The 26,497-nt window shown below is 39.9% G+C and overlaps 1 protein-coding gene across 6 annotated transcripts in view; it reads right to left on the bottom strand.

Annotated features, from left to right (window-relative positions):
• The window catches only part of LOC137983717 (phospholipid-transporting ATPase IF-like), a 73,239-nt gene that overhangs the window by 5,605 nt on the left and 41,137 nt on the right, over positions 1 to 26,497 (bottom strand). For 3 of the 6 annotated variants that reach the window (XM_068830890.1, XM_068830893.1, XM_068830889.1), the window contains 17 exons: positions 25,625 to 25,728; positions 23,730 to 23,801; positions 21,656 to 21,697; positions 20,910 to 20,977; positions 19,924 to 19,978; positions 19,299 to 19,367; positions 18,824 to 18,903; positions 17,943 to 18,031; positions 17,596 to 17,669; positions 16,318 to 16,566; positions 15,202 to 15,261; positions 14,485 to 14,612; positions 13,307 to 13,365; positions 12,486 to 12,562; positions 11,795 to 11,860; positions 10,644 to 10,747; positions 8,704 to 8,890 (listed from right to left, as the gene is read on the bottom strand). In XM_068830890.1, coding sequence (XP_068686991.1) covers positions 8,704 to 8,890; positions 10,644 to 10,747; positions 11,795 to 11,860; positions 12,486 to 12,562; positions 13,307 to 13,365; positions 14,485 to 14,612; positions 15,202 to 15,261; positions 16,318 to 16,566; positions 17,596 to 17,669; positions 17,943 to 18,031; positions 18,824 to 18,903; positions 19,299 to 19,367; positions 19,924 to 19,978; positions 20,910 to 20,977; positions 21,656 to 21,697; positions 23,730 to 23,801; positions 25,625 to 25,728 — 1,583 coding nt within the window. Of the gene's footprint in view, positions 1 to 1,324; positions 1,403 to 2,730; positions 4,374 to 8,703; positions 8,891 to 10,643; positions 10,748 to 11,794; positions 11,861 to 12,100; positions 12,306 to 12,485; positions 12,563 to 13,306; positions 13,366 to 14,484; positions 14,613 to 15,201; positions 15,262 to 16,317; positions 16,567 to 17,595; positions 17,670 to 17,942; positions 18,032 to 18,823; positions 18,904 to 19,298; positions 19,368 to 19,923; positions 19,979 to 20,909; positions 20,978 to 21,655; positions 21,698 to 23,729; positions 23,802 to 25,624; positions 25,729 to 26,497 lie in introns of those variants that run through there. The other 3 variants (XM_068830892.1, XM_068830891.1, XR_011118998.1) reach the window with 3 other exon arrangements.

Raw genomic sequence — 26,497 nt, 5'->3', positions numbered from 1 at the left:
AAATGGGCCCCCACAAAGAAAGAAAGAGGGTGGCAATTGAACCGACGAAGATAAGAGGCTGAAAAGAACCTATAATTTTTTTCGTTACTAAGAGCGGCAGAGGCCAGAAGATTCCAACTTCTATAGTGTCATTGGATCGGAATAGGATTTAGTGTTTACGATTAGACCTCAATGTTTGCCTTCTACAATTTTTGACCAGTCACGAGAACCGTTGTATTAGCTGCCATCTAACCCCGAACAACATAAAGCCGATAAAAGGAGTCCTCAGATTGCTCCAAAAATTCAGAACACTGACTCCGGAATTCAACCTGGAAACTTTGCATTCAAACACTTTGAATGCGGAATAGTTTTCTAGTGGAAACAGATTACTATTTCCGTTCTGTGCTCTTTCATGTACAGTAGAGAATATTTTCCCTTTGAAAATGGTATAGAGCGTTTTCATGACGTCATGGCAGCCATGACGGTGTACCAAACTAATCCTCCGGGAATTGAACTCTATTTTTATGCAAATACTTTCTTTTTTTCCAGTAATACAACATTGCTGCTGGTCATGTGAGTGAAAACGCTCCATTGACATTTTCATTGGGCATAGACCAATACGTTCCTCGTTTCTAAAGACGGCTGAAAATTCGTTCATTGCTTGAGGTAAATACGTTATTAGCTATCCAAATCCAGACCTTCCGCGGTAATATTTTATCACATATGGACAAATACGTGGTGGGAAATTTCGACACAGTTCGCTCTTTTTTGCTTCAAATATGGAAACTTTAATTCTCGTTTAAAAGTAGTGTTTTGGTCGAAACCTCCTCGAGCCTCCTTTGGGCAGGAAGGCTAGCGCAGGTCACTTTCTTCCCACTAACATGGCCCGGGTTGGATTCTCAAGTGGATTGAATTTGCTGGTTCTCTATACACCTTATTCCAAAATGGCCGCCTTTCCTGTATTCGTTTGTTTCCATGCAAACTGGCCCTTATGGCCTCGCTTTCAAACGTAAAATTCAAAAGAATATTGAACCTTGAACGAGGCCATAAGGGCCAATTTGCATGGAAACAAAAGAATACTAAAATGGCGGCCATTTGGGAAAAAGGTGTATTCTGCTCCGATAGGTTTTTTACTGGTACTCCGATTTCCCCTTCTTTTAAAAGAAGCGTTTGATTTGGTTTGAGTTAATTTGAGTTAATTTCAATGTCCCCAGAGCTAGATGACTTGAAACGTGATTAAATACACATAATACATCCTTAAAATGAAACAAAAAGGTTGCTACAGTTTCAGTGCAAATTATTTCAAAAGTGAACGTGCATGCTTAATTAGTCATGCGCGACTTACTAGCGGTAAACGACATGATTAGACCTCTTCGGGGCAAACAACATTAATGTCAACAATGTAGCTTCTCCTTTTGCGCGCCTTGACAAGAAAAAACCACAAGTTACAGAAGTGACAAGAACAGAGTTAGCAAGGGGAGTGGAAGGGTTAGCCTGTGAAAATCCTTCATGGCGAAATTAGACACCATCAGTTCGGGAAAGACGATAAGAATAAAATTTGCATCTGGAATGCGTAACTTTCCAGAAAGGCAAGGAAACACTTCTCATTTGGCCATACTACGAAAATATAGAAAACAATTCCAACTAAGTATTAAAACAAAGGGGACTGGAACTATGCAAACACAGACTCAAATCACTGTTAGAGAAGGATTTCACAAGGAGACGAGGCTTGCTCCAAGAAATCACTTTCTAGAAGCTTTGTTGAAATGGCCACACCTGTGGATTTTATAAAGACTCAAGATATTAGTTAGAAACACCACGTACAGAACAGTGAACAACTTCAAGGGAAAGTACTGCTTGACTGATAGCCTCGATTTGAATTGTCGACAAACTTCAGGATTTTACACACAGACTCGAAAGCTGGAACCACCTTGTATAGCATGTTGAAAACAAATAATCATCATCACAGAAAAGTACTGCCCAGTAGTAGCTTTCATGTAAATGATTACACTTAATAAAAAGTGAAAGATTATAACTAAAACTGAAAAGTTAGGAGCAAGATGTACAGGTATATAAACATCACCACAGAAAAGTACTGCTCAGTAGCCGCGCTTCACTCGAATGGTCACACTTGAGGATTTTACCCACAAACTCAAAAGTTAGAGACACCTTGTACAGAACGGATAGTACGGATCAACAGCTTTCATTTGAATGGTAACACTTTAGGGTTTGACCCAAAGATTGAAAAGTTAGAAACAGCTTGTGTAGTGTATGTAATATAGAGAACAAGAGGGAAAAACAGTAATGTTGAATAGCTTTCAATTGAATGATCACAGTAAATTAAAGTCTCTCCAAAGACTACGAAAGACTGCAACAAGAGGCAGTATGGCCCAGAGGTTAGGGCGCTCGCCTTGAGATAAGGAGATCTCAGGTTCATTCTGACCTCTCGTTGAATTTGATCCTGGTAGACCCAGGTTCAACGTTTCGGCTTCACTTGTAAATAGCCAACTGGTTTGCCTCGGGCCAGTTGAGATCCTTGGCCGTGAGAAGCTCCTATTAACAGTGGTCAATTAAATACGTATGTATGGAACTATGACAGCACCTTAGCAGAAACCACCCCCAGTCAAGAAGACGTTGCCGTGTGCTGGGCACAAAGACACAGAAATTAAGAACCCGACTTTGAACAAAGCACATGAATACTTGATTAATATATGTAATTCTCTACCATGGCATTGCATGACGGACACAATCTTCCACTGATATTTTGCTTACAAATCCATTGTTTTGTTTATTTCAAAGTTAGTTCAACTTTTACATTAACCCTACCGACGCATTACAATGGTAAATTTAAACATTGGCAATTCTCATTTTCTTTTCCAAATAGTGTTAAAACTAAGTATTTCCTGAACTTCAAATATAGTCAAAATAGGTCAAGAAAACACCTCCTAACACTCAACAAAATAACACAAAAATTAACAAGACACAGTTGTCAAAAGCCGCTCCTCACACCTCCTCCCTCTAATTTTCTTGGAGCCATTCGACATTTTCGAATGGAGAAGAGGACTAAGAACGAGTATGAAAGAAAGCGCTTAAACTGTAAAAGTAGGTCTGTCGAGGGAATAAGGGCCCAAGCATTGGCGAGCTTCTCAAATTATTGGTTCAAATGACAGGCCAGGACACATTAAAAATGAAACTAGTTAAAAGAAACCACTACTCCTACAAAATGATGACTTCAAACACCTTTTTTTTTTTTACTTTCAAGTTTCTCGAGAGCCACCATCTTAAATTAGTTTAACGTATTATAATAGATTATTTCGACGATACGGCGGCCATTTTAATTTCTATTGTTTCAAAAGATATTATGGGATGCCCAGGGGGCAAAATACATATTCATTTGCCCCTTGGGCATCCCATAATATCTTTTGAAACAACAGACATCAAAATGGCCGCCATACCGTCGAAGTAGCTAATCTATTGCCCTATTGTTTTTTATGTTAGAACAAAAGGGCAACCTCAGCACATCCTTTTCATTTGCCTCCACGATAACAATTTCATCATGAATTGAGTCAAGATTCTTGGCGAAGTCACTGCTCAAGGCTCAAGATTGTAGGCGAAAAGTCTGATTCTGGTTTCCGTAAGTCCTTGGTCATTCTCCTTGTCCAAAGCCCGCGATTTTTTTGGGAGCCACCGGAAATAACGACCCCTGCAGGCTGGTTCGGAGCAAGGAAATCCGCGAATCAGGAACTTTCGGCTATTCCCGCAATCTCTTAAATTTGAAACAGTTTTAGTTGCGAACGGTTTAAAAATGATGGACGCTCGCTAAAACTGCACGCCAGTCGGCAACTCTTCTCAAATCTTTCAAGAATCCCTACTTTAAGCTTACCTAAGGAAGACACTTGAGGGCTTAGGCTTTTTCCTTTTACTGTTAACGAATTTACGATTTAATGAGCGGATCCTCTCCTAACATGCCTGGACTATGCCTCACTTGTCTTGCTAAATGTCTAGTTTTAATAGAAGATGTACTTGAAATCAAAGAGGGGTTGCTTTCCGGTGCTCAAAAAATCCCCTGCTTTAACTCTTTGATACGCCATTACCTATGCGACCTCTGCAAGCAACGTCATTACAGAATGTAATGTTACAAAATTGACCGGTTTACAGATGAGTGCTTCACCAGATTAGCATACTTGAGCAAAGAAGCTTTGAAAGACATAGACATGACTAAAGAAAGAAACGATCAACATCATAACTTCCTCCGACAACAATCTCTGCTATTCACTCGAGCTCAAATCTATCATTGACACATCACTTTCTATCGAAAGCTCTGTAACATCCGGGGAGATTGCACCTCTGCACACGGAAACCAAGAGCTCTCTTCTACATCCACTTGTGGTACCCTGGAAACAAAATCATCAGAGAATAACTCAGACCGTGAACAGCTTGACAGTGTACCAAAATCTATCTCACTCGTGAAGTGTCATTTACAGCTAAATTTAACAATAGATGGTCAGCTAGTTCTTGTGCTTCAACAAAGCAGAATCCTTGACCAACGTATTGAATTTTAGCAAGAAAATATAATCCAATGAAACGTATGTCCGCTATCGCAAGTCGCCACTTAAAAAAAATAGTTTGTATAGATAGTCACTTGATTTCGAGGGCAACTTTGTAGAAAAAAGCAGGAGTAACATTTTTTAGACTAAGAAAATTGCACGAGCGGTGGGATGGGTGCAATAGAGCGTTTTCACTCACGTGATCAGTAACCTTGTTTTTCCACCGAAACAAAAGAAAACATTTGCATGATAAAATAGCTCAATGCCCGGAGGATTAGTTGGGGACACCAACATGGCTGCCGTTCCTTTGTTTAGGGACACCAATATGGCCGCCGTGACATCAAGTGAAAACACTCTATAGACTGAATGCACAAATGGCGGCCAAAAATGCTCTTTTGTTTGTGCGCCAATTAGACTCACTAGCCTCATTTGTATGGACAAAATACAAAAGAAATGTTGCTTGAGAACGAGGCTGGTAAGTCTTCTTAGCACATAAACAAAAGAATACCTTTCTGACCGCCATTTATGCATTCGGTCTCTTTGTTATCTGAAAAATCTACAAGTGCTTATTTATACCAAGTTACACGAGAACTCATGTGATCACTTATTAATGATATACATGAAAAAAAAAAAAAAAAAAAAGAACAGAAATTCAAAACAAGTGAAATCTTGACACCGTGCGCTTTAGTTTTCTATGGGCCTCTTTACACGAGCCCGGGTTGGACACCGACCCGGGTCAGTTCAGCGTCGAATTTACGTTTACACGAGCCCGGGCTGGGTCAGTTCCCTTTTCGCTGGGTTGAAAGGGCTGGTGAATACTTGTCAGTGAGGAAAATGGCGGCCGGACCATCCAATCATCAGAATCATCAATTTGAGGCTGACAAATTGAACAGGACCAAAACTGTAAGGAAACAGTTCAGCCATTCGCTCTCGTAACTTCGAGTACATAGTAACGACGTCCTTGTTAAAGTCTATATTTTGATAGCCCATCTCGTTGTTAAATTCTTTTAATTTCGCAGTAAGTTGTCCAGTCATTGAGTGATTCCATTGTCAACTTGTTCTTTTTTCCACTTCATGCCCATTTGCCTCCGTCATTTTGGTAGAGGCTGAGCATGGGCGAGAACGCTGAATCGCAAAAAAGTGATGTTCAAACAATCCCGGGTCAGATACGACAGTGTTTACATCAAGAAATTGAAGAAATTTCAACCCTTCTAGCCGGGTCAACCCGAGTCTTGAGAAGGGTTACCCGGCAAGGGGGGCTGACTCAGTTAGACTACTGTTTTCATGTAAACGCTTATAAACATTTGACTGCAAAAGGGTTACCCGCCACGGTGATTCAACCCGGGGTAAAAAGCACCCGGGCTCGTGTAAAGAGGCCCTATGAAGTTCATTCAACTGAGTTGGTTGAAACAGATTACAACGTTTGTCAAATTCAAACTTTTACAAGACTATAGTTCGAAAGTCATTCAACTGTACACTTGAAAATGTGTAAAGTGTTCACTTGTAACTTGCATTCGTGTTACAAATTTGCACCAGTTTACGCGAGAAAAACTTTTTTTAGCCAATCGGAACTGAGTTTTTTTTTTTCATGTATATTATTAATAGCCTTTGAAACGACAGGATTTTTCCTCAGATTCAAATGTGAAAACAAATCAAAGCCTGCAAAAGGAAAACAGAATCATAGATCGAGTGCAATATGAATAATTAAGTTATATATGGGGTGCAAATATATTTCAAAATGATGAGCTCTACCTGTTAAAGGTGAAGTTGAAGAATTCCAAAATTGAAGCTCTCCACAATGAGCTAGATGAACGAGACGCTAATTTTCCACGAAGATACGAAAGTGATGAGGTGATTGCTCATGTAAGAAGACGAATTAAACCGAAGATATCATTCAATGGCCTATTAACGAGGGTACACCTTTTTTTTATAAGAAGGTCTGAGGATTATGGTTTTTCTTTTTTTTGCGATTTGAGCCTGAAAACGTTCTTAAATTACTCTTAACGTTGTACGGTATACACTCTGTTTTCTTTATAAGAACGTCTAATTTTGGAGCTGAGGCTGAACGTTCTTATATATTTTTGCGATGTGAGACTGAAAACGTTCTTAAGATGTTGTTTAATTTACATCAGACGTTGTTTCACCCGATGACCTTGATGGTGTTGAAGTTATTTTGGAACGATTATAAATAAGAACTTCTCATTATCACTTACTGCGGAGATGTGTATCATGGAATAAGAAAACCATTGTTATGTTATACAAAATAAACCCTCAAGTATCTGGGTTAATTTACATTAATTTGCCTTTATTTTATGCTTTTATTTAAAATAAAAATGAGCAAAATAAGAAACGTTCTTTATCGACTCTCAGCCTGAGGAATGTTCTAAATACGTTTTTAAAATTCTGGTTAATCTCAGTCTCAACGTTCATATAAAATAAAGAGTGAGTTGTTCAGTGTAACAAGCAATACGAAAACCACATGCCACATGTTAAAAAGCGTCCTTAAGTATTTGAGTTATAACTGACCTGTTAGACTACAGTTTCAGATTTCTTTTACCTTTATTTATACTACTGGCAAAAACAAGCAAACAAAAAACAAATGAGAAAAAAATGAGGAAGTTCATGACTGACTCTCGACCTTGATATGTTCTCAGTATGTTCTTAAACTTTTGCTTTATCTCAGCCTGGATGTTGTTCTAAAACAGAGTGTAAATACCAACAGATTTTTTTACGATGTTCTGTGTACGCGTCACAGTGTAACCCCTTACACCGAACTTTAAATTGCTCTCCATCTTGGCAATCTGTGGCCAATATTACTAACTTGTTCAATGTTTGTCTATTGAAAGTACATCTTTTAGCATTAAAATTAAAAGATGTGCTACGAATTTCGTAAGTTAAACGTTTATTTAATTTACTCAACTACAAGCACCAATGTCTATGAGAATTCAAGAAATACAAGGAACTGAAGGAAAAAGATGATGTACAGAAGGCTTACGTTTTCGCATGGTCGTGCAAGTCAAAAAGGAGCACGCAAAGACACGCAAGCATAGAAAACAGTTGTCACGCATAGTCACGCAAATAAAGACAGTCGTCATAGGAAATACCGTTGAGTTACAAATAATACGTCATTGACAAGGTAAGTTACGAATACGAATGCCGACCTCAATGATTGTTTAATACTCTTCTAAATGACTCTCAGAGCTAAGTAATGAGGTGTTTTGCTGTGTTCTTAACTGTTTCAACAGCTCACAGCTGGGATACCGTGATGCGACATCATTCGTCCATTATTTTCTACTACTGGACAAATGAAATTGGTTTGTCGGCAAGTTAGATTTATACCATGAAGCTGAAAAATATTATGGAAGAACAACATTTATTTGGAAGGAGGAAAGAACCCTTGTGATTGGTCAGATCAAGTTAAATGAGCCATTGCAGCCCGAGGGAGGGGGACCGTACTTGTACCATTCAAGAATGTCAATCTCCTTTTACAGATTATAAGAAGACGTTTTATTTCATTTGTTAACCAAGGAAATGCTGGAAAACCTTGGAATCAGGGGTTAACGGTAGGAAAAACAAAACAGATGACAAACTCGGGATGAGAGCGTTGAAACAACTTACGACGGCCAGACACAAGCAAAATGAAAACAATAAAAATGCGGAGAAACATCTGCTTGAGTTGGAAACAAGCAATTTTCCCAAAACGCGGAAAGCGACTTCTCCAAGCGACTGAAAACACGTGAGTATTTCCAAGCGCGGGTAAAATACTCGACCTCTACGAAAGGCGACGGAATGTTAACCAACGGCGCGCGTCTCCCAAACGCGGGGGGGGGGGGGGGGGGGGGGAACCGCGGGAAAACATCCGATGGCGACCTAGTAAAGCACTCTTTAAAAGGCAACCCTTCAAAGCCCTTGTTTTTAATTATTTCACTTTTAGCCAAGCACGAAAAAAGAACCCCACAGGATGCAAAACGGATGTTATCTCACGCTAAGATGCAACAACATACTGCTCATATCTCCACAGCGCCAATGGACCTTATTGAAGTTGAGCCCGCAGGCACATTTCTTTTGTTTAAAACTACATGCAAAAGAGGCTTAAGAGTCAATTCGATACAAAATGACCCCTTAGCCTCGTTTATGTGGCAAAACCGCTGATAACTCCGATAAGGGTTATTGTTACCTGCACTTTTTGCGTCTCGGATGGGTAGAAATGGCGTCCAATCAACATGAAGACAATGTCTGGCAACAGCGACATGAAAACAAGAAGAAGAATTGCTAACCAGACGACACCTTGAGACAAAAGTTGATAGAATACTCTGTACATATCCAGTGATATCGCGTCACCGAAAGCAAGCTGTATCCCTTCCCTGGAAACAGAAGAAAAGGAAGTCTTAGAAATTAGAATAACATTACCTAAATGGTAATCAATTGACTATAGCGCATTTTCGATAAAACATATAAAAATGCCCTTTACAAGCAATCAATCTATCGTTGACATCGGACATCAGCGTGTACAAGCGCCGCTGACAGCCGCTATTAATCAACTAGCAACCTCACCCAACCAATAAATTAATGAAATGAGGCCTATAACCACAACACCGGGAACTCCATGCACTCCTCTAAGTGAACACTGTGTGGGTTCTTTAACGTACCACAGAATAGCCCTTATCGGAGTTATCAGCGGTTTTGCGACACAAACGAGGCTAAGGGGTCATTTTGTATTGAATTGACCCTTCAGCCTCTTTTGCATGTAGTTTTAAACAAAAGCAAATGTGCCTGCAGGCTCAACTCCAATAAGGTCCATTAATCAACAAGTGTTGTGAGACGTGGCCTATCGTCCTTACACTAGCAAATCTAACCAGTTACAGAAGACAGCACTTCCTCCTCAGTCATTTGAAATTCTACCCTGCCAGAAGAGCCTTTCTTAACTCGACGAGAAAGAAAGGAGTCTGCAGATATCGCGTTAAGTCTTTATTGAGTATGTGCAAGCCGTTGCTTGGAGACAGTTTCAAACCCAGACCAAGTCTCGATCGCACTCCTAGACACAATATTGCTCGATTTTGACCTTCGCCTTGTCAAAAATATGATGCGAAACAGGTTTGACCGGAGTGACTAGCTCAGACACTTGGGCTTCGGCGACCTAAGAGACTTCACACGATCTCTGCAGAGCATCTCTTGCTCACCTGCTAGTGAGATTTAGAGAGGCTCTGCTCGCATGGTGTTTAAAACCCTGAGTGCTGGTCCGGCCACCCACTTCCTTTCACACAGCAGTCCGATGCTTACCCAATTGAGCCAACCGGTGGCGATTTATTTGGGTAATAAACAGATTTGCTCTTAAAGTGGTATTTTGCTTATCTCGATGCTATCAAAACTTAAAGGGGCACTATCATGCCAAATTTGCTGATTTTAGATGAAAACTGGGTAAAAATTTAATTTAGTACTTTAGCTCACAAGTACAACATTCCTGACAACCCACTGAGAAGATGTGAAATGTATTTAGGGCACAAACAGCCATAAACAAACAGCGACTTTCTGCAGACATCGTCTCCAAACTGGCCAGTTTTTCAAGTTTCAATCCATTTCCATCCTCTCCATCCTTGGCCGCAAACAACAAAAAATAGCTTCAGTGCACTTCAGTGCTTATTGGTAGCAAAACTACAGCATTATTTTGGGGTCTTCATCGATGCAAAGACGTCTTTTAGTGTTTTGAAGTTTGACTAAAATAGCGTGACACTGCTCCTTTAACTAAGAAATAAAATTGCACTCATCAGCCAAAGACTGTTTAAGACTGAAACCGGCGTTAAAAAGTAAAATCGAAAGTTGACGTGTCAAAGTTAGCACTTTCACAAAGAGAGAAAACACACCATTTTACAGTTCCGTGCTCTGTTACCAGGCCTTTGAATAAAAGCGAGGCTGGAGTTGACCTTTCTTTGATACAACCTTTATTGCTTCTCTTACGTAAATCATGGAGTATTGCAGTGCTAACGAGTTTCTATTTACATAAGCAAAGCAGTGAGGTTTGTAGCAATGCAAGGTCAACTCCAGCCTCGCTTTTATTCAAAGGCCTGGTAACTGAGAACAGAACCGCAAAATAGTCTAATCACAAAAGACTGTAATTACCAAGTTTCTGCGTTGAATGCGATGGTCGATACAAAGAACAGAAGAATTGAACCCCACGTGGCCACATGAGTCATCCATGTCCAGTAATGGGTTACCAAGGCCAACTGGAAATAGAGAACAGGAAAAGAGTAAGGCTCCATGAAAGAGCAACGCTAAGTGTCCAACTTTATAAAACTAGAGGCAACAGTCTGGGATTAGGGAGACACTTAGATCCATGCGGATGATTTATCAATCAACCGTGGATGCATACAAAGCCCTATGATAATTTTTCCACGACAACAACCCCATAAGGGCAATTTCTCTGTAATATGTTGTAATACGTTATTTGTCGTTCTTATTTAAAAATCCCTAGCTTGTGCAGCTGGCGGGATATTTTATCGGATTTTTATTCGAAGTGTCCCTTCAAGTCTGAGAATTTGCTACCTACTTCCAACAATTATGTCAGTGTTATTTTCAGGTTGGGCTAAATTCAGTTGTCGATCTTTACATAAAGGCACAGAGTTTAGGGGGTACTTTGTGACGTCAAGTGTCTGAATTCCTATAAACAAGTGATGTTGACAATGGGGGAAGTTTCAGGGGACACTTCGTAACGCTTACTGAAGTCGACGCATATCTAATAGACCAATTTCGATATATTAAAATTCAGTCCTAAACAAAAGGCATCAATACGAGGCTCTGGGGAATAACCTCATTTATTCCCCAGAGCCTCGAGATGGTGCCTTCATTTAGGACTGAATTTTAATATATCGAAATTGGTCTATTACGTGCATTCTGGGCAACTTTGACGTGACAAGGTTATGGAAATTAATTTCTTGGCAATGACAGTCGATTCTGACGTTGTGCTGCAATACTGTTAACGTCGACGCGACGATGGCGCAAGGTCTAAATCTATTTGAACAGCTGATCGAATGCGTTCACAAAACACTTTCTTTCAATGATTGTTCGACCCCTTTTCGAGATGGCACGTTAAGTTATCCTGGAAAGGTCTGTTGTCTCTGGAATATCGTAAAACCAGGCAGATCTTTCCTGACGCTGATATCTGCTGCCTTAAGAAGACATATCTCTCTGTTGAGATCATCTACTTTAGAATGTAGGGAACTTAAATTTTCTCAAGAAGAACTTGCAGGTTCCTGCATCAACAAATTTCTTACCTTGAGATTACTAATTAGAATGCATACTGTAAACACAAAAGTTCCGAACGACCAGTTTCCATATTGCTGCAAAAAAAGACGTAATTATCATACTTGACGAGAGCAATTTTTACTTCTACAGGATTAAATCAAGTTTGCGCACCAGAGAGGTGAAAAACAAACGCAAACTTCGCTTACCAACATGGCCGGCCCCAATGAACCACTTTGAAAAAAGAAATATGACCCAAAAAAACAGGACTAAAGAATGCCAATAACGATCAAGTTTGCGCACCAAAGAGTTAAAAAACAAACGCAGACTTCGCTTACCAACATGGCCGGCCCCAATGAACCACTTTGAAAAAAGAAATATGACCCAAAAAACAGGACTAAAGAATGCCAATAACGATCAAGTTTGCGCACCAAAGAGTTGAAAAACAAACGCAAACTTCGCTTACCAACATGGCCGGCCCCAATGAACCACTTTGAAAAAAGAAATATGACCCAAAAAACAGGACTAAAGAATGCCAATAACGATCAAGTTTGCGCACCAAAGAGTTCAAAAACAAACGCAAACTTCGCTTACCAACATGGCCGGCCCCAATGAACCACTTTGAAAAAACAAATATGACCCAAAAAAACAGGACTAAAGAATGCCAATAACGATCAAGTTTGCGCACCAAAGAGTTAAAAAACAAACGCAAACTTCGCTTACCAACATGGCCGGCCCCAATGAACCACTTTGAAAAAAGAAATATGACCCAAAAAACAGGACTAAAGCATGCCAATAACCTGAAAAAAAGAAAAAACAGAATATCAAAAACACACCCAATGAGCTCCTGCAGACTGTCGTGACACACTGGTGATTCGTATAGGAAATCGAATGAACCTGAGTGCATTTCATGATTCATGGGCGCAAGTGATCATGTAGCGCGTGCAATTTTGAGAACTGTTAAAAGCTAGTTCACACCAACTTATTTACTCAACAAAATAACTCCATTGCTGCGTTTCCACAGCAACTTTCGATATGCATTCTATACCCTCCATTGCACTCTATATACCCAGAACTCCTTTTGCTCCTTTTGTTGTAAAGCGTAGTGATGGTTATATCCATGTGAAAAGTGCATAATATCAATGCCAGACTCATTCTTTAACGAAAACAGGGCATGTTTCGTATTCTAATAGATGGACTGGGACAAGCAAGAAATAGAGTCTCAGAGTAATTCAGGCAAAATATTCATCTTAAAAGAAACCCAATAGGTAGTTTAGTTTTCACGTTCCGTCATCCCCAACATGTTGGTGGATGAAAACAAAAGATCTCTCATCAGCAGCTCCTTTTGTTCATCCACCAGCAATTGTACATTGTAGCATTGTTATCTGTGTCTCTAGATATTGATTGCAAACTACCTATTCCATGGTCGTTACAGTCCATCTACGAAACTTGGTCTGCACACCTGTAATTTACTGCAGTAAAAAACAAAACACTTTTTTATAACTTATCTGGGGAGGGGTATGACAAAACCCAACGTTTCTTACCAGAAGCGATCCAAAAGAAGAACTCAGTCCAGGACAATCGATAATTCTTGCTTAAGTCTCTGTGACAAGAACGTAAAATTTGTCACTGGCACTTTAAAAGATTAGGGATCATTAGAGCCATTTACTAGCCTTCTCATCAAATAATGGAGCTCAAGTGATTTCTGAGAAAATTTCTTCTCAATTCTTTCCACTCGAGCCGTTGTCGAAAATTCATTTTCTGAAGATAACACTGAAGGACCATCTCCTTCAATACAACTGACAGATGGTCACTCTTGCACAATTTTAGTGCCAAGAGCCGTAACGTAAGGTTCACGTCATGATAAATAAAAAGGTTTTTTTTTTAAAATATGTGGACAAGAAAGTTAGGAGACAGAGCGGCCCAGTGGTTAGGGCGCTTGCCTTGAGATCTGGGTATCCCATGTTCAAGACACACTCCGACCACTCGTTGTTCCTGGTAATCCCTGGTTCAACTTCTCAGCCACACTTGTAAATAGCCCACTGGTTTGCCTCCGGCCAGTTGGGATTCTTACCAGTTGTTTTTGAATGTGCTTTTCTGTCGTGATTGTGTTTCACTGGCCCTGAAAAGCCCTTATGGGAAGTGGTCAATTAAGTATCCATGAATGTATGAAAATTAAAACTGGCCTTTACAATGTTGACTTGGATATTACTTTCATTGCCTAGATTCCCACAAGTCTCCCGTGGCCTAGTGGTAGAGCATACGGGCCAAAAATCGGAAGCTCGTACGTTCTACATCTGCAACGGGAACTCGGATTTCTTCTGATTATCCCCAAGTAACTATCGACGAAATAATGTCTTCTTTCCAATGAAGAGGTCGGAATGAAAAGTACTTTACTAAAGTGCCCAGTAGTTGGTGTCATGGATTCGGACACGAAAAGGTCTTGTTAAAACCCCCTTCCACCACCAGCTGGACTCGTCTTATAGCTCATTGCGGTCTTGTCTCTTGTATCACACGAAAACACACTCATAGCTATTAATCCAATGATCGGCCGTAATTTTTTTACTTCGAAACAAAAGGAATTGTTTTCATGCGAATAGAGTTCAATTCTCCGGGAAACAGTTTCGCAAATTTTCAACATGGTTACATGATCACTGTGTCATCACGTGAGAAGCAAGGATAAAAACAAGAGTTCGAATTGAGAACATCACACACTCTATACCTGTAAAGACGAGGTTCATTTTGCAAAGCATCACTTCCGATGTTCTGCTCAAAAATACCGTACACAAAAATGGGGAGAGACGTGAAGAAAATGTTGTACGCTGTTAGGAAGAACCCATGGTACAAAGGCTGCAATAAAACAAGTGAAAATTAAAAGCTACAAAGACGGAACTATCTTGCGTGGCAAGCATTCCCGTGCAAGCAGCATGAAAGATTTTCCAGGTTTTGGCCGCTCAAAAGATTGGGCGGGACATTTCTTCCCCTTTACCACCGCTTGCTTTGTCTCGTGTCACCAAAAACAAAACTGGTGATCAGTTCTCCAAGGACTCGTAAGAGAATGGGATCTATTCGGGAGATGACATTACAAACTGCTTCGCATTCCGTGATGGTGACCCTTTATTACAGGGTTCACAATGAAAATAAGAAATGCAATTTAATGACTTTCCATAACCTTACGTGCAAAGTGCGTGTGTAACGCGTTTTTTCAACACACTTTCGTTTAGTTACAAGAAGGAATGATTTACGATCTTTATTCAGCAAAAAGACAGACTGGGAAAGATAAAACAAATTCAGGACTTGGTCATTTTATTTGATTCCATGACTTTTCCTGGCCTGGAAAGTGCATTTTCAAATTCCGTGACATTTCATGACCTTGTGAACCCAGAATTAGCTCACACGTTAGACAATTTCTCGCTTGTTCAGAAAATTTCCCCCTTACCTGTCCAGAAAAGAAGTTGAAAAAGGCGTAGAAAAACTGAGGTGTGATAAAACTCACATTCTGAAACAGACAAGGAGTAAAGAACAATCATCAACAGTTTGTTGTTGAAACTAGCAGTAATCAAGGATTCTTGAGGTGCGTTTGATTCCTGTTTTGTCACCGACGAGGCATTTGAAAGTAGTTGTATATTTGAATCGTTTTGCACCCTTTTCTTGTATTTGTTCAGTAAGTATTTTGGCCGTTACCATGTTGTTGCTAAAATCCGTTTTGTGGGATATCAGTAGTTTTTCTTGCTGGATAAACAAACGGCGTGACTTCCCAGCGTGTACAGCACGGGGTATTGCCGAACGGTCTCCCCTCCAAATATCAACCCTTTCCAACAAGATTTGACTTCCCATGGGGAAGCCATAACACTATTGCATTAGATCGAAATTAATTGTGCTAGAACAAAATGGCATCCAAACGCTGAAATCACACGGCCTGACGATTGACACCCGAGGGAAATCCCGCGTGACGAATACGATTAGAATGTGTTCTTCTCGAATGCAAATGGTGTAAATAAAAGGAAATTTCTAAAGGTGAAGACAAGCAAGGGTGTCCTAAGCAAAAGAACACAGAAATCTGAGTTTTAGCAAGAGTATGGCCCTAACACAGCGGCATTGAAGTGTAAAAAGTAACCGCTTACTTACTGAAGGGGAGTATGACAACAAGCAGCAATCGACTAACACCCCTAGTATGAGTGACCTCTTTCCCTTTGACTTTATTGTCTTTCCCGTGGGGAGCAGGGGTAGCACAGTGGTGAGAGCACATGCGCTCTAAAGTCCATTCAGCTTTCCAGCCATTTGATGTAGGTAAAATGAGAACCAGTACTACTGAGGACAAGTTGTGCATGGAAGGGGATTGGAATGGCACCCACCCCTCCCATAAGAACAATAAAAGCCACAGAAAAAGGAACCTTCGGATAGCCATCGACTGCGGTCGGCCTCTTGTCTTGTTTCTTGTCAAAATTCGATTTCTGCATTGTTGTTCTGTACTCACCTTTCCCATCGTCTCTGATCTTTACCACTAGCTATTCCTAAAATTTGTCACCCAAAAATAACTAACACTACGCATTACCTTGTAAAAGAAGTACTGGACTATGATAGCTGCCCTAACGTAATACCAATGTCCATGCACCAGCAACACTCTCCAAAGGAACTTAAACCTTGCAATGGCATAATCACTTGTTCTCACAGCTTGCCTTCCTTCTTTGCCCATTACACCGATACCAACATGAGCCTCTTGAATCATGCCACAATCATTCGCACCATCGCCGATGGCTAAAGTCACTGGCTTCTCGTGGGAACATTTCACTAACTGGACAATCTTTAATGGGTAGAGGAGAGGCAAAGGGAAAAAAAACAAAAAACTACGGCTGAGATAGAAATTCAGGACGCATCGTGCTGGTGTAACATACATACACATATAAACTTTATTTAACCTCGAATTTAAGAGTAGCCACGAAAGCTAATGTCTTGGAGTGAAAATACAAGAATCTGCATAAATTAAACTGGTGACGCGTGTAGCGTAGAAGGGAAGCTTTGCTGACGTCATAGTTTACATTTTCTTTTCAATGAAATGCGAAGCACCATGCAATTCACAAATAAGCCATTTTCGAAATATCAGTATTCAGCTTGATAGTGAGGCAGTGAGGACAAAAACGATAGAAACACGTTGGAATGAATATGAAAAACATTTACACATCACCCACTTTTTTGTTGTCTTTGTCCTCTAAACCTCTCTTTCAAGCAGAATTTTAATATACCGAAGAAGGCCTATAGACTTCAAAAGGTAAAAGAACTTCTTAAACTTAGTTTAATCTCCAATTCTACAAGTCGTTTAACTCGCTAAAAGTGCTTATAATCCAAAACATTTGCCATTAGCTGACGGTCTTTTTTACCCAGAAGATGACCTCAGTGTCGAGTTTTTTTTTTGGATAAACATTCATTGACAAGTTTCTGAAATACTGTTAGCCTTGCAAATAGAGCTATTTTAAGTATCAATCTATTGCCTTTATTTCAATTTTTACTTCCTATAATCAGCCTTGCAAGCTTTCTCCGCGTGTTAAATTTTTTTCTTAATTATATAAATCCTGTGCTGCATGCACACACTGGTAAGAATATGACGTCACTGTCTCCTCGATTCAGCTCTCTAAAGATCCGGAGGTGATGATGATGAGCCATAATGCAACAAAAATTCCACTGGAAAGAATCTTGCTGCCACAAAATAGTATTTTAAGCTGAATATCCGCAGAAAAAAGAGGGAATAGAATTGGTTTTGAATGGTGCAGAGGCAAAAAATGACACAGAAATTACTACTATAACAACAAATTTTCGCCATGTTCGTACAAATTACCTGCGCTTTTTGCAATGGAGACATTCTACAGCATAATACTGCAACACACTGACGGCATATGTCAACAAAGAGATCTGAAACACAACACAGAGAAAACAGATTGATACAATGACCCCTTGTCGACTACTAATCTAATCTAATTCAACACCTACGTTTTGCGTTTACCAGTAAGAGAAAAGAGAGAGAATCCAGAAACAACACAAAATCAATTGCACTGCCGTGACAAACACAGCACCTTTTGAGATCACGCATGCGCACTGGGAGACCCATGAGCTATGGTAGGATTTCCCATGCTCCGACTAATCACTCAAAGCTCGAAGACTAATACAATTTTGTATTCTCATTACCTTTATATCGCTTTAGGACATGCGTTAAACTGGCCCCATCTATGACCAGGCCATAAAGCTTGTTTGTCCCAGGGGATCTTCGATGTAGTCTGTTGAAATAAAGATGAAAAAAAATAAAATAAAATAAACGAGCAAATAATGACACCAATGAACAACCGAACAAACATAAGCCACGGGGTGTAGGACAAACACAGAAACCCAGAGAGGTAATAAGGATCTTGGATTATACATGTCCGGCATGAGTGAGAATTGACCATTCAGTAAATAATGCCTTTTAGTTGCTCAAAATGGGAACTATACTAGATAAACTAGTATTTTCAGCGACGACAAATTATGGCTGCTTTTTGAAGATTTTGAAGATGAGTTTTTGCCGTCACAAGTTGACGTCGCTAACCACCGAGACTTGCTTTCAATTCAAAAATAATACTTGCGCCCGACATAGAGGGACGCACCCTAATCATGTCGGTCCCACGGTATGCCCCTGGGGGTATCGATTGTCATACGATATGATTTCAGCGTTTGGACGCCATCTTGGACTGGATGGCTGGATGGATGGCACACATGGCCTCGATCTCAGACGATGGTGTACTGCGCATGCTTGCCGAACGAATGTCAAGTCCTGCATGTTGAATGGGCTGTTTGCCTATCCAGCACAAACGTCTACTGATATCCCGCCAAATTTGATATTGCATCATAACATATGTATTCCATAAATGTTTTTAATAAAACTATTAGCAACAAGCTACAACAGTAAACATCCTTATACTGTGATACATCCATTACTTTAAAAACAAATACTAGAAAAGGATACAAAATACCCTCTTCAAGAATAATTAAATTTAAAATACCTATGGATTGAGCGATCTTGAACAAAAACTCACATGTCACGGCATTTGACCAGCTCTTCATGGCATTGACTTTCTGTAGGTTTCTTAGTGACAAACATCACCTCCATTCCAGTCTGGAGATGAAAAAAAACGTTACGTTAATCATTGTGACAATTAGCTTGTAACAGCTTGTGCTTCGTTAACGAAGCACAAAAGAAACCTTTTCTTTCATTTCAGCGTTCATGTTCGGAGTGTTCGGAGTACACTCAGTTTCAACCTTAGCATAAAAAACATTAAGAAGAAGCTCAGGAAGATTTTACGTGCCGACTGCGGACCCATTCGCTTCTAGTTATCATCCAAGCTGACTTAGCTAATAAGGCAAGCTCATTACATGCTCCAATAACTAAAATCCATTTTCATTCTAAAAACAGTGCAGCCTTAAGTCACATCGGATGACAAGTTACTCGAGCAGCGGTATTCTACACTATCATAATCAGATTCATTCAATAATCTGTATCTGTAAGGGTACCTTAAAGTGTCCACACGAATGACTGATATTAACAGCTGTTTCTTCCTTGTCTCCAGTAAGAACCCACACCTAGAGCAAATCAACATCAAAAGCGAAGATTACCGACTATCGTATATTGAAGAAAAGGCAGGCATCGTTTTCAGCGATTCTAATAAGTTCTATCAAATCCGACTTTGTGAGGTCGAGATTGTGCTCAATCAAAGTGAGGGAAGACAAGCTACCCCTTGTAAATCGACAGTGTGTTGTGAACTACTTTCAGTGTGACCTGTACGTTGTGGGTTATGTCAGTTGCACTTGCTGGTACCTAGATCAGCGAATTGAAGAAAACAAAGGATTGAAAAAAATTAGGCAAAAACAAACTAAATAGAAGTAAAGACTGCTATAAAAAAGGTTGAGATGCTTTTAGATGCCTTTAAGCCAGCGAAAAGTGGCTCGATGATTAGCTAAACCACCCGGTATAATTAAAGCCACCGTGACAACCAATCGGATGCAAAAAAATAGCAATGGAATCCTCGCAGTGTTTCCTGCACTCCGAGGAGGCTACACGAAACGGCTTTAACGTTTGATAAGTTCATCGATTATTCAGGCCTGACGTGACTTCCTAAATCAAAATTACGTCAAATACCTTGATACCGGCCTCTCGTAGAGCTTCAATGGTTTCAGGGACACCATCTTGTAATCTTACAAAAAACAGGAAAAAGTCCAACGAGGTTTACACCCATTTCGAGCAAAGAATTCACGAACTTTTAAACGGATTCTACACTTTTGCATTGAGGATCATTACTGTGCCATAATTTATTCTGTCAATAGTGTGCGCAGGATGCCCACGAAGGTCTGAGGTTTACGGTCCTTCCACAAGCAAACCATTTGTGGAAGTAGTCGCAAAGGCAGCAATGTATGGCTACAACGGGATTCTAACTCATGACCACTGCAATGCGGGTGCAATGCTCTACCAAGTGAGCTATGAAGCCACTTAGTTAGGAGCAGGTGCATTTATTGGGCTTCTGTGTTCCCGTGAAAGTAATCGATGGACTAATGAATTTTTCAGGTATGCAGAAGGGACAGTAGAGGTTTTGCACGGCAGCCATGTTACATGGAGGGAACAATGAAAATGTTTTGCATTAGAAAGAATATTTGTTCCCATAGGAAAAAGAATCTATTGTTCCTGCCATGCAACATGGCTGCCGTGCAGAACCTCTATTGCTTAAATTGTCCAGATGACTGGATGCGAGGATAACTTCCCCATTTCATCTATATAACCCACACTTCAAATATAAAAACTTATTATGATTAATCGAGTCCTTTCACAGGAAAACATGAATCCAACAAATTGACCTGCTCCCAACTGTGTGGCTTTATCGCTTATTTGGAAGAGCATTGCACCAGCATTGCAGAGGTCATCCGTTCCAATACCATTGAAATCACCCGAGTTTTTCGGATGTTTATAAGAGACAATTGCCGAAATTGTCTTCATAAGTTCGAGAAGTACTTCTCACTTTCGTTGTCCAACTTCTACTCAGTCATTTAAAGACCTCTACGTTAAATACTCCACAGTTCTGCTTCTAAGATACCTGGTTGCCATTCACTTCAAAGTAAAATTAATTTTAGTACCTGTCTTCTACGGCTGTAGCCCCAAGGACGTGTAAGTCTCTTTCCACTTCTTCATAGACCATTGCGAGCTAACGTCCACGGAAAACAAAACAACTAGTATGTATCTCAGTGAATAATGCTTCCTTACAGATTCTTACTGATTACGTGGGAGGTGACTGGAGGATAGGGAGTTTGGATATCACAACGACCAAGGTAACAAAAACGTTTCTTTTGCGTTCTGCGATTATTCCACCTGGCTTGTTCAGATTGTACAATACGGGACAATATCCTGTAACTGGATGGGTACAAACGGTTTTAAAGTAAAGATAAAACAGGAAAGATTCATGGCTGTATGTTGGCAATAGGTGGCAATACTTCGTATTGGATATCAAAACTTGGTGTGTATCTAATTTCTTGCATTTCTGGACAGAAGTAGGCATAGTCGTCGTCGTTGGTAGAGAGTTTAGAGACTTAAGTTCGTTATTAGAAACTTTAGACATTACATCATAAAATAAGATATGGAAGGCTTGTAAGCCGGACTATTAAACTAGGTTTAGAGAGCATAAGTCTAGCATGCTGCCAGTACCAAAATGTGCAAAAGTGGCTATTGGTATTTCTAGTCACATTAGTATTAAAAAAGACATCTGTACCTCTATAATATCCACCACAACCAACTAAGCTGCCCCTGCAAGTACTAAAGCGATTTTATAGTGTGAACGCGACCGCTAAAGCCCTGTTTCATGCCTGTAACCTCAAATTGCAAATACCTGTTCTTCTCTGTCAAGAATAGCTTGCTTTGCCGCAGTCAGCTGTGATGAGAGATTTCAGCAAATTAGAATCTCAAATTCGAAACTCAAAATCCCACAACCAGGAATATGCAACTCCTGTGATGGCGTTTTTACAAACTGATCCAACTTTTGGACCGGTTCACACGGATCCTAATCCCAACAAAATGAAGCTACAAACAAGCTTTGATCTTCAACCAACGTGGATTTTCTCAACTCTTTTAATCAAGGAAAGTAATGAGTAATTTAAGACATGATCTACTGTGCGAGTCTGACTTCCTTAGAACTGCATGTAACAAATGTCAAGATTCGTGAAAATGCCACGACAAAAATTAACAGGCGTTCTGTGTGCGCAGTCAAGGGCTCCTGATTGGGTTCATTGAAATAAACTTGTGATTACTAAACTTAAAGGCATGAAACACCTTATCAAGAGTAAACACCAATACATCGATTCTCAGTTCCTGACAAGTTGATTTTCATCCAGAAAATTAATGTGTTCGACTTGACAGGCCAATGGAAGGAGCTAAAAGATCTCCTTCCAGTCCATGCTCGATGCTATTACTTTCACTGGTTGTGTGCTTGCCACAAGGTAAATGGCTGGCGTTTTAAACAATCCATAAAGTGATTGATACTGCCACCATCTAGAAAGATGCATTTAAAGCTTCTGAGACCGGGAGTTGATCATTGCTTTCCTCCAGCGCTTTGAGCCAATTAAGTTCTAGTAAAGTAGTTAAAAAAAGTCATTTTAAGAACGGTGCCTTCTACCGGTAATTCAAAGGTATTTTTGTGCGGTTTACTGAATATGCGGGAAAAGCAAATCTTAACAAGTGTTACTGAAAAAAAATTGGGGGTAACCACGCATTTTTCAAACATAATTAATCAACATTACTTTTAAAAGGGGCTACTTATCTCTGAAAAATGCACGGTTTCCCCCCATTTTATTTCTGGATTCCAAGAGCCCTTGCTACGTTCTGCTTTCTCCGCATAGTTTTAAACCGCGCAAAAATATCCCTTCTTAACAAGCAACACCCATAGGAAATCCAAGTATCTTGAGATGCGCAGGAAGTATGCGCAATAACAATAGTAGGCACCGTCCTTAACATCAAACGAGATATTTAATTTTCGTTTTTCTTTTACAACATCTGAGACATTCAAGCCACTGATGTCAAAACCCCTACCCCACCCCCAACAGTGCCTATAGAGGAATGTCAGCTTTCCATATCCCTCCCTTTTAAGGTGGTTCAAACCAGTTTCCACAATTCTGATGTGTTATAAGAGTGATTAACTCTACACCACTGTTTCACCGAACAGCGATGTTATGGTACATGTGCCTTGCAAAAGATCAATAATTGCTTAAGTAACAAGAAGAACTCATTTTAATACTGTGATGCAATAAGTTACCCGTGCCAACAAAATAACCATCTAAAGCACGCTATATTCTGTCTTAAAACGCTTCGATATCTCAGGGGCCACTATCTTTTAATGCTGGAAAGTAAGTATTACGGTAAGATGAAACTCTCCCCAGCTACCTTAAACTCAGTTTTTCAAGTACGAAGGTGGCGAGGAATTCGCTCCAAATATATATATTTAATTTTGCAAAAAGTTTCATCTTAGACCGCTACGTGTAATAACTTTCCAGCAATAAAAAATGGGGGTATTTTTAGATGGCTCTTATCTTGCCAAGGTAACTTATTACGTCTCGGCAATGAGTGCATCTTTTTAAGCACATAGAGGTGTTTCACGCGGAACCACAATATTGCCGTTACGTGAAAAGGTTGGGTAGATTCATCTATCTAAATGGTACACTTTGTTGAAAACGTTCAACACTGCAGACAAACTCGCTCTGACCACGATGACTGAATCTACACAAACGTTTCACGTAACGGTAATGTTATGGCTCCACATGAAACACCAACATGTGCTTGAAAAGATGCACTCATTACTGTGACGTAATAAGATACCTCGGTAACATAAGAGTCGTCTAATAATAACCCCAGTCTATATTGCTGGAAAGTTATTAGTGGTCTATGATAAAGGTCTAGGAGCCTCTACCTACCTTTCTGTCAATTGTAAGATAGTCTTCTTCACGAAGCACTCTGCGAGCGATAACTAACGTTCTGAGTCCTTTCTGTTGATCACAAAAACTGCCACATTACTTCCCCCATTAAGTGTCATGCCAGTTAAGGTTCCCTAAATTTGTACAATTCTAAGACAAGAATCTGTGTGGTTTATCTTCCACATGATGATGGCATTGACGATGTGATGATGATGATGATGATGATGATGATGTCATGACATGATGACGACCATGCTGACGTTGATGGTATGATGCTGCTGACGATGATGATAATGCTGATGACAATGTTGATGATGATGATGACCATGATGATAATGAACAGCTGAATTCTACTCGTCTAAGCAAAAGGTTCCCAAAGTCAAGGATATGCTTTGCCAAGTAAAGTGTCTTTCTGTAAATAAAAGCTCCAAAATTCTCATAACTTGAGGTTAAACACAAAGACGGACTATACAAGGTGTGGTACGTTAGGCTCATGAAGATGGTCTGTCTATCAACTGTGAATGCATACCAAGCTCTGTGATAATTTGTCATAAAAAAGGCCTCTAACGGCAACGTGTCCGTAACGTGTTATAAGATGTTATCAGCCGTTCTTTTCATGAGATCCCTAGTCAATTTTCTTGCCACAAAAATATCTTTCTACGGATTCCGTGTCTTTGTTGCTGTTTGTTGATCGCCATCTTGGATAATCAGTTGTGCTTGAATGAATTTGAACAGAAGCAGAGCGTGAAGCGACCTCTTTTATAGCGCGCGTTCGTTCTTAAGAAACAGGCCCAATTCACACGTTAACAGACAAATTTTCAACCGCTTGAAAATGCGTGCATTTAGGGGTTCCGTTCACACGGAACCACCCTATCAGTATGGAAATTTAGACGCCTCGATCAAAAATTTGAACGCCCAAATAGGGGATGAATTTCTAGCCAGTATTGTCAAAAATCTAACCAGCGCACTGTGAACACCCTGATCGTCTCAAGTTTTGCACAGCAAAGGCGTGGTTGCATGGATGCCTGGTAACTGTGCCACTATCGTTACCCTTTCTCTTTCTTGAGGCCATTTTGGATTTCGTAAAGTAGGGCTCTGCGCATGTACAGACGGATGGGAAAACTACTGACAAAGGTTAAACTTTAATCCGGTGAGTCAGTTCCGTGTGAACAGAGCGAAAATATTGCATGTTTCCATGCAAACAAAATGGCCGGGCAAATTTTTCAACCGGTAGAAAAGTCTTCCGGTACCGTGTAAATCTGTCCTCACTTTCTAAAGAAACTTTGGAGCTGCGAAAGTTAAAAAGTGTGGAACGAGTTGACTTTAACCAACAAGAAGCATTGGTATCTCATGTTTCTTTCACTGGTTAGCCTTTTCGTCAGAGGAAGTGATTTCTTCTGACGTTCACTATGAACTCCGGCGGATTGCCACTTCGATGCTCGAACCATTCAGCTACGCTACCACCCGCTGCTAATTTTGTCATTGGTCTCTTTAAAGAAACCCCTACTCTAACAATAGAATAACTTTAAGTTGCATGAAAAAAACGTTTACAATAAAATTTGTTTGAGACTATTTTTAATGAGAGCGTTTCTATCCGAAAAAAATTTCACAATCGCCTTTTTGTTTTTTTCAAAATTTCCGGGTGCCGCCATCTTCAATAATTATAACATGTCAGCGTTGCTCTATTGTTATGACTCAAAAGCTCAAGATAGGATAAAAAAAAGGGCAACCGTAACACGTCACAATACTATGAATAATTATTGAGGTTGAGCATGATAGCGAGAATTGCCAAGGTCGCAGTTTGTGTTATCTGCCCGGTGCAGCCGAAGGCTGAGGTGGATAACACCAGCCCATATCACGACTGGCAAATTACTCTGCAAATATCTGATTTATACCTCAGCATACTCATTAACATGCTCCAGAGTAACATCTCCTGGCCCTGATGCAAGTCGATCCAATATTGATGTCTCCGCTCCCTTAACCAACATCACATATTCACCTGAAAGCAATTAATTTATTACATTTTCATTTATTTACTCACTTTGCCATCCATCCCTCACACAACAAATCAAACATAATTATCTGATAAACTCACTAACAAACACAATTTGATTGGTCCTCACCTATGATCTATTAGAGGAGACGCATAGCATCATCAAAAACTTTTAATTCTTCATTACATAAAACAAACAGATTGCATGTTGCGTTGCGTCTAAAAATTCATTTGCCACTTGTTGTTTTTGTTTTTCACATTTTGAGGTCATGTGATCTACTACCAAACAGACGCACGGCAACATCTACTTGATAAATGTTCATCGATATACATAAATACATTCTAAAACCGTAAACCCTGAAAGAAATACTGACTGTTTACTCATCTTATTTTAATTCATTTATTCAGTCGTACATCATCATACATCATTTTGTGCAAAATATTAATTATTTGCCGAAGTTGAGGTAAATATCCACCTCTTTGACTGGCATTGAGGTATATTCAGCTTTTTCATCATGTACGCAGAGGATACTACACGATGGCAAGAACAGTATCAACTTTATGATCTCGTGGCAAGAACAGTATCTCATTCGTGCACGTATTGTTCTTTCCACGAGAACATAAAATTCACATGTAATTGTCTTTCATTACATGGACAAAGAAAGTGCACTTTTTTACTTTCAACAATTCAAACACCAGTGTTTTTGAATATCAAAACAAGCAGCAGGGATGGCACAGTGGTGAGAGCACTGGCCTCCCACAAAGGTGGCCCGGG

The sequence above is a fragment of the Montipora foliosa genome, chromosome 13, assembly GCF_036669935.1.
Source record: "Montipora foliosa isolate CH-2021 chromosome 13, ASM3666993v2, whole genome shotgun sequence".
NCBI lineage: Eukaryota > Metazoa > Cnidaria > Anthozoa > Scleractinia > Acroporidae > Montipora > Montipora foliosa.
Note: the sequence above shows the minus strand (reverse complement) of the source record. Positions and strands in the feature narration are given on the sequence as shown.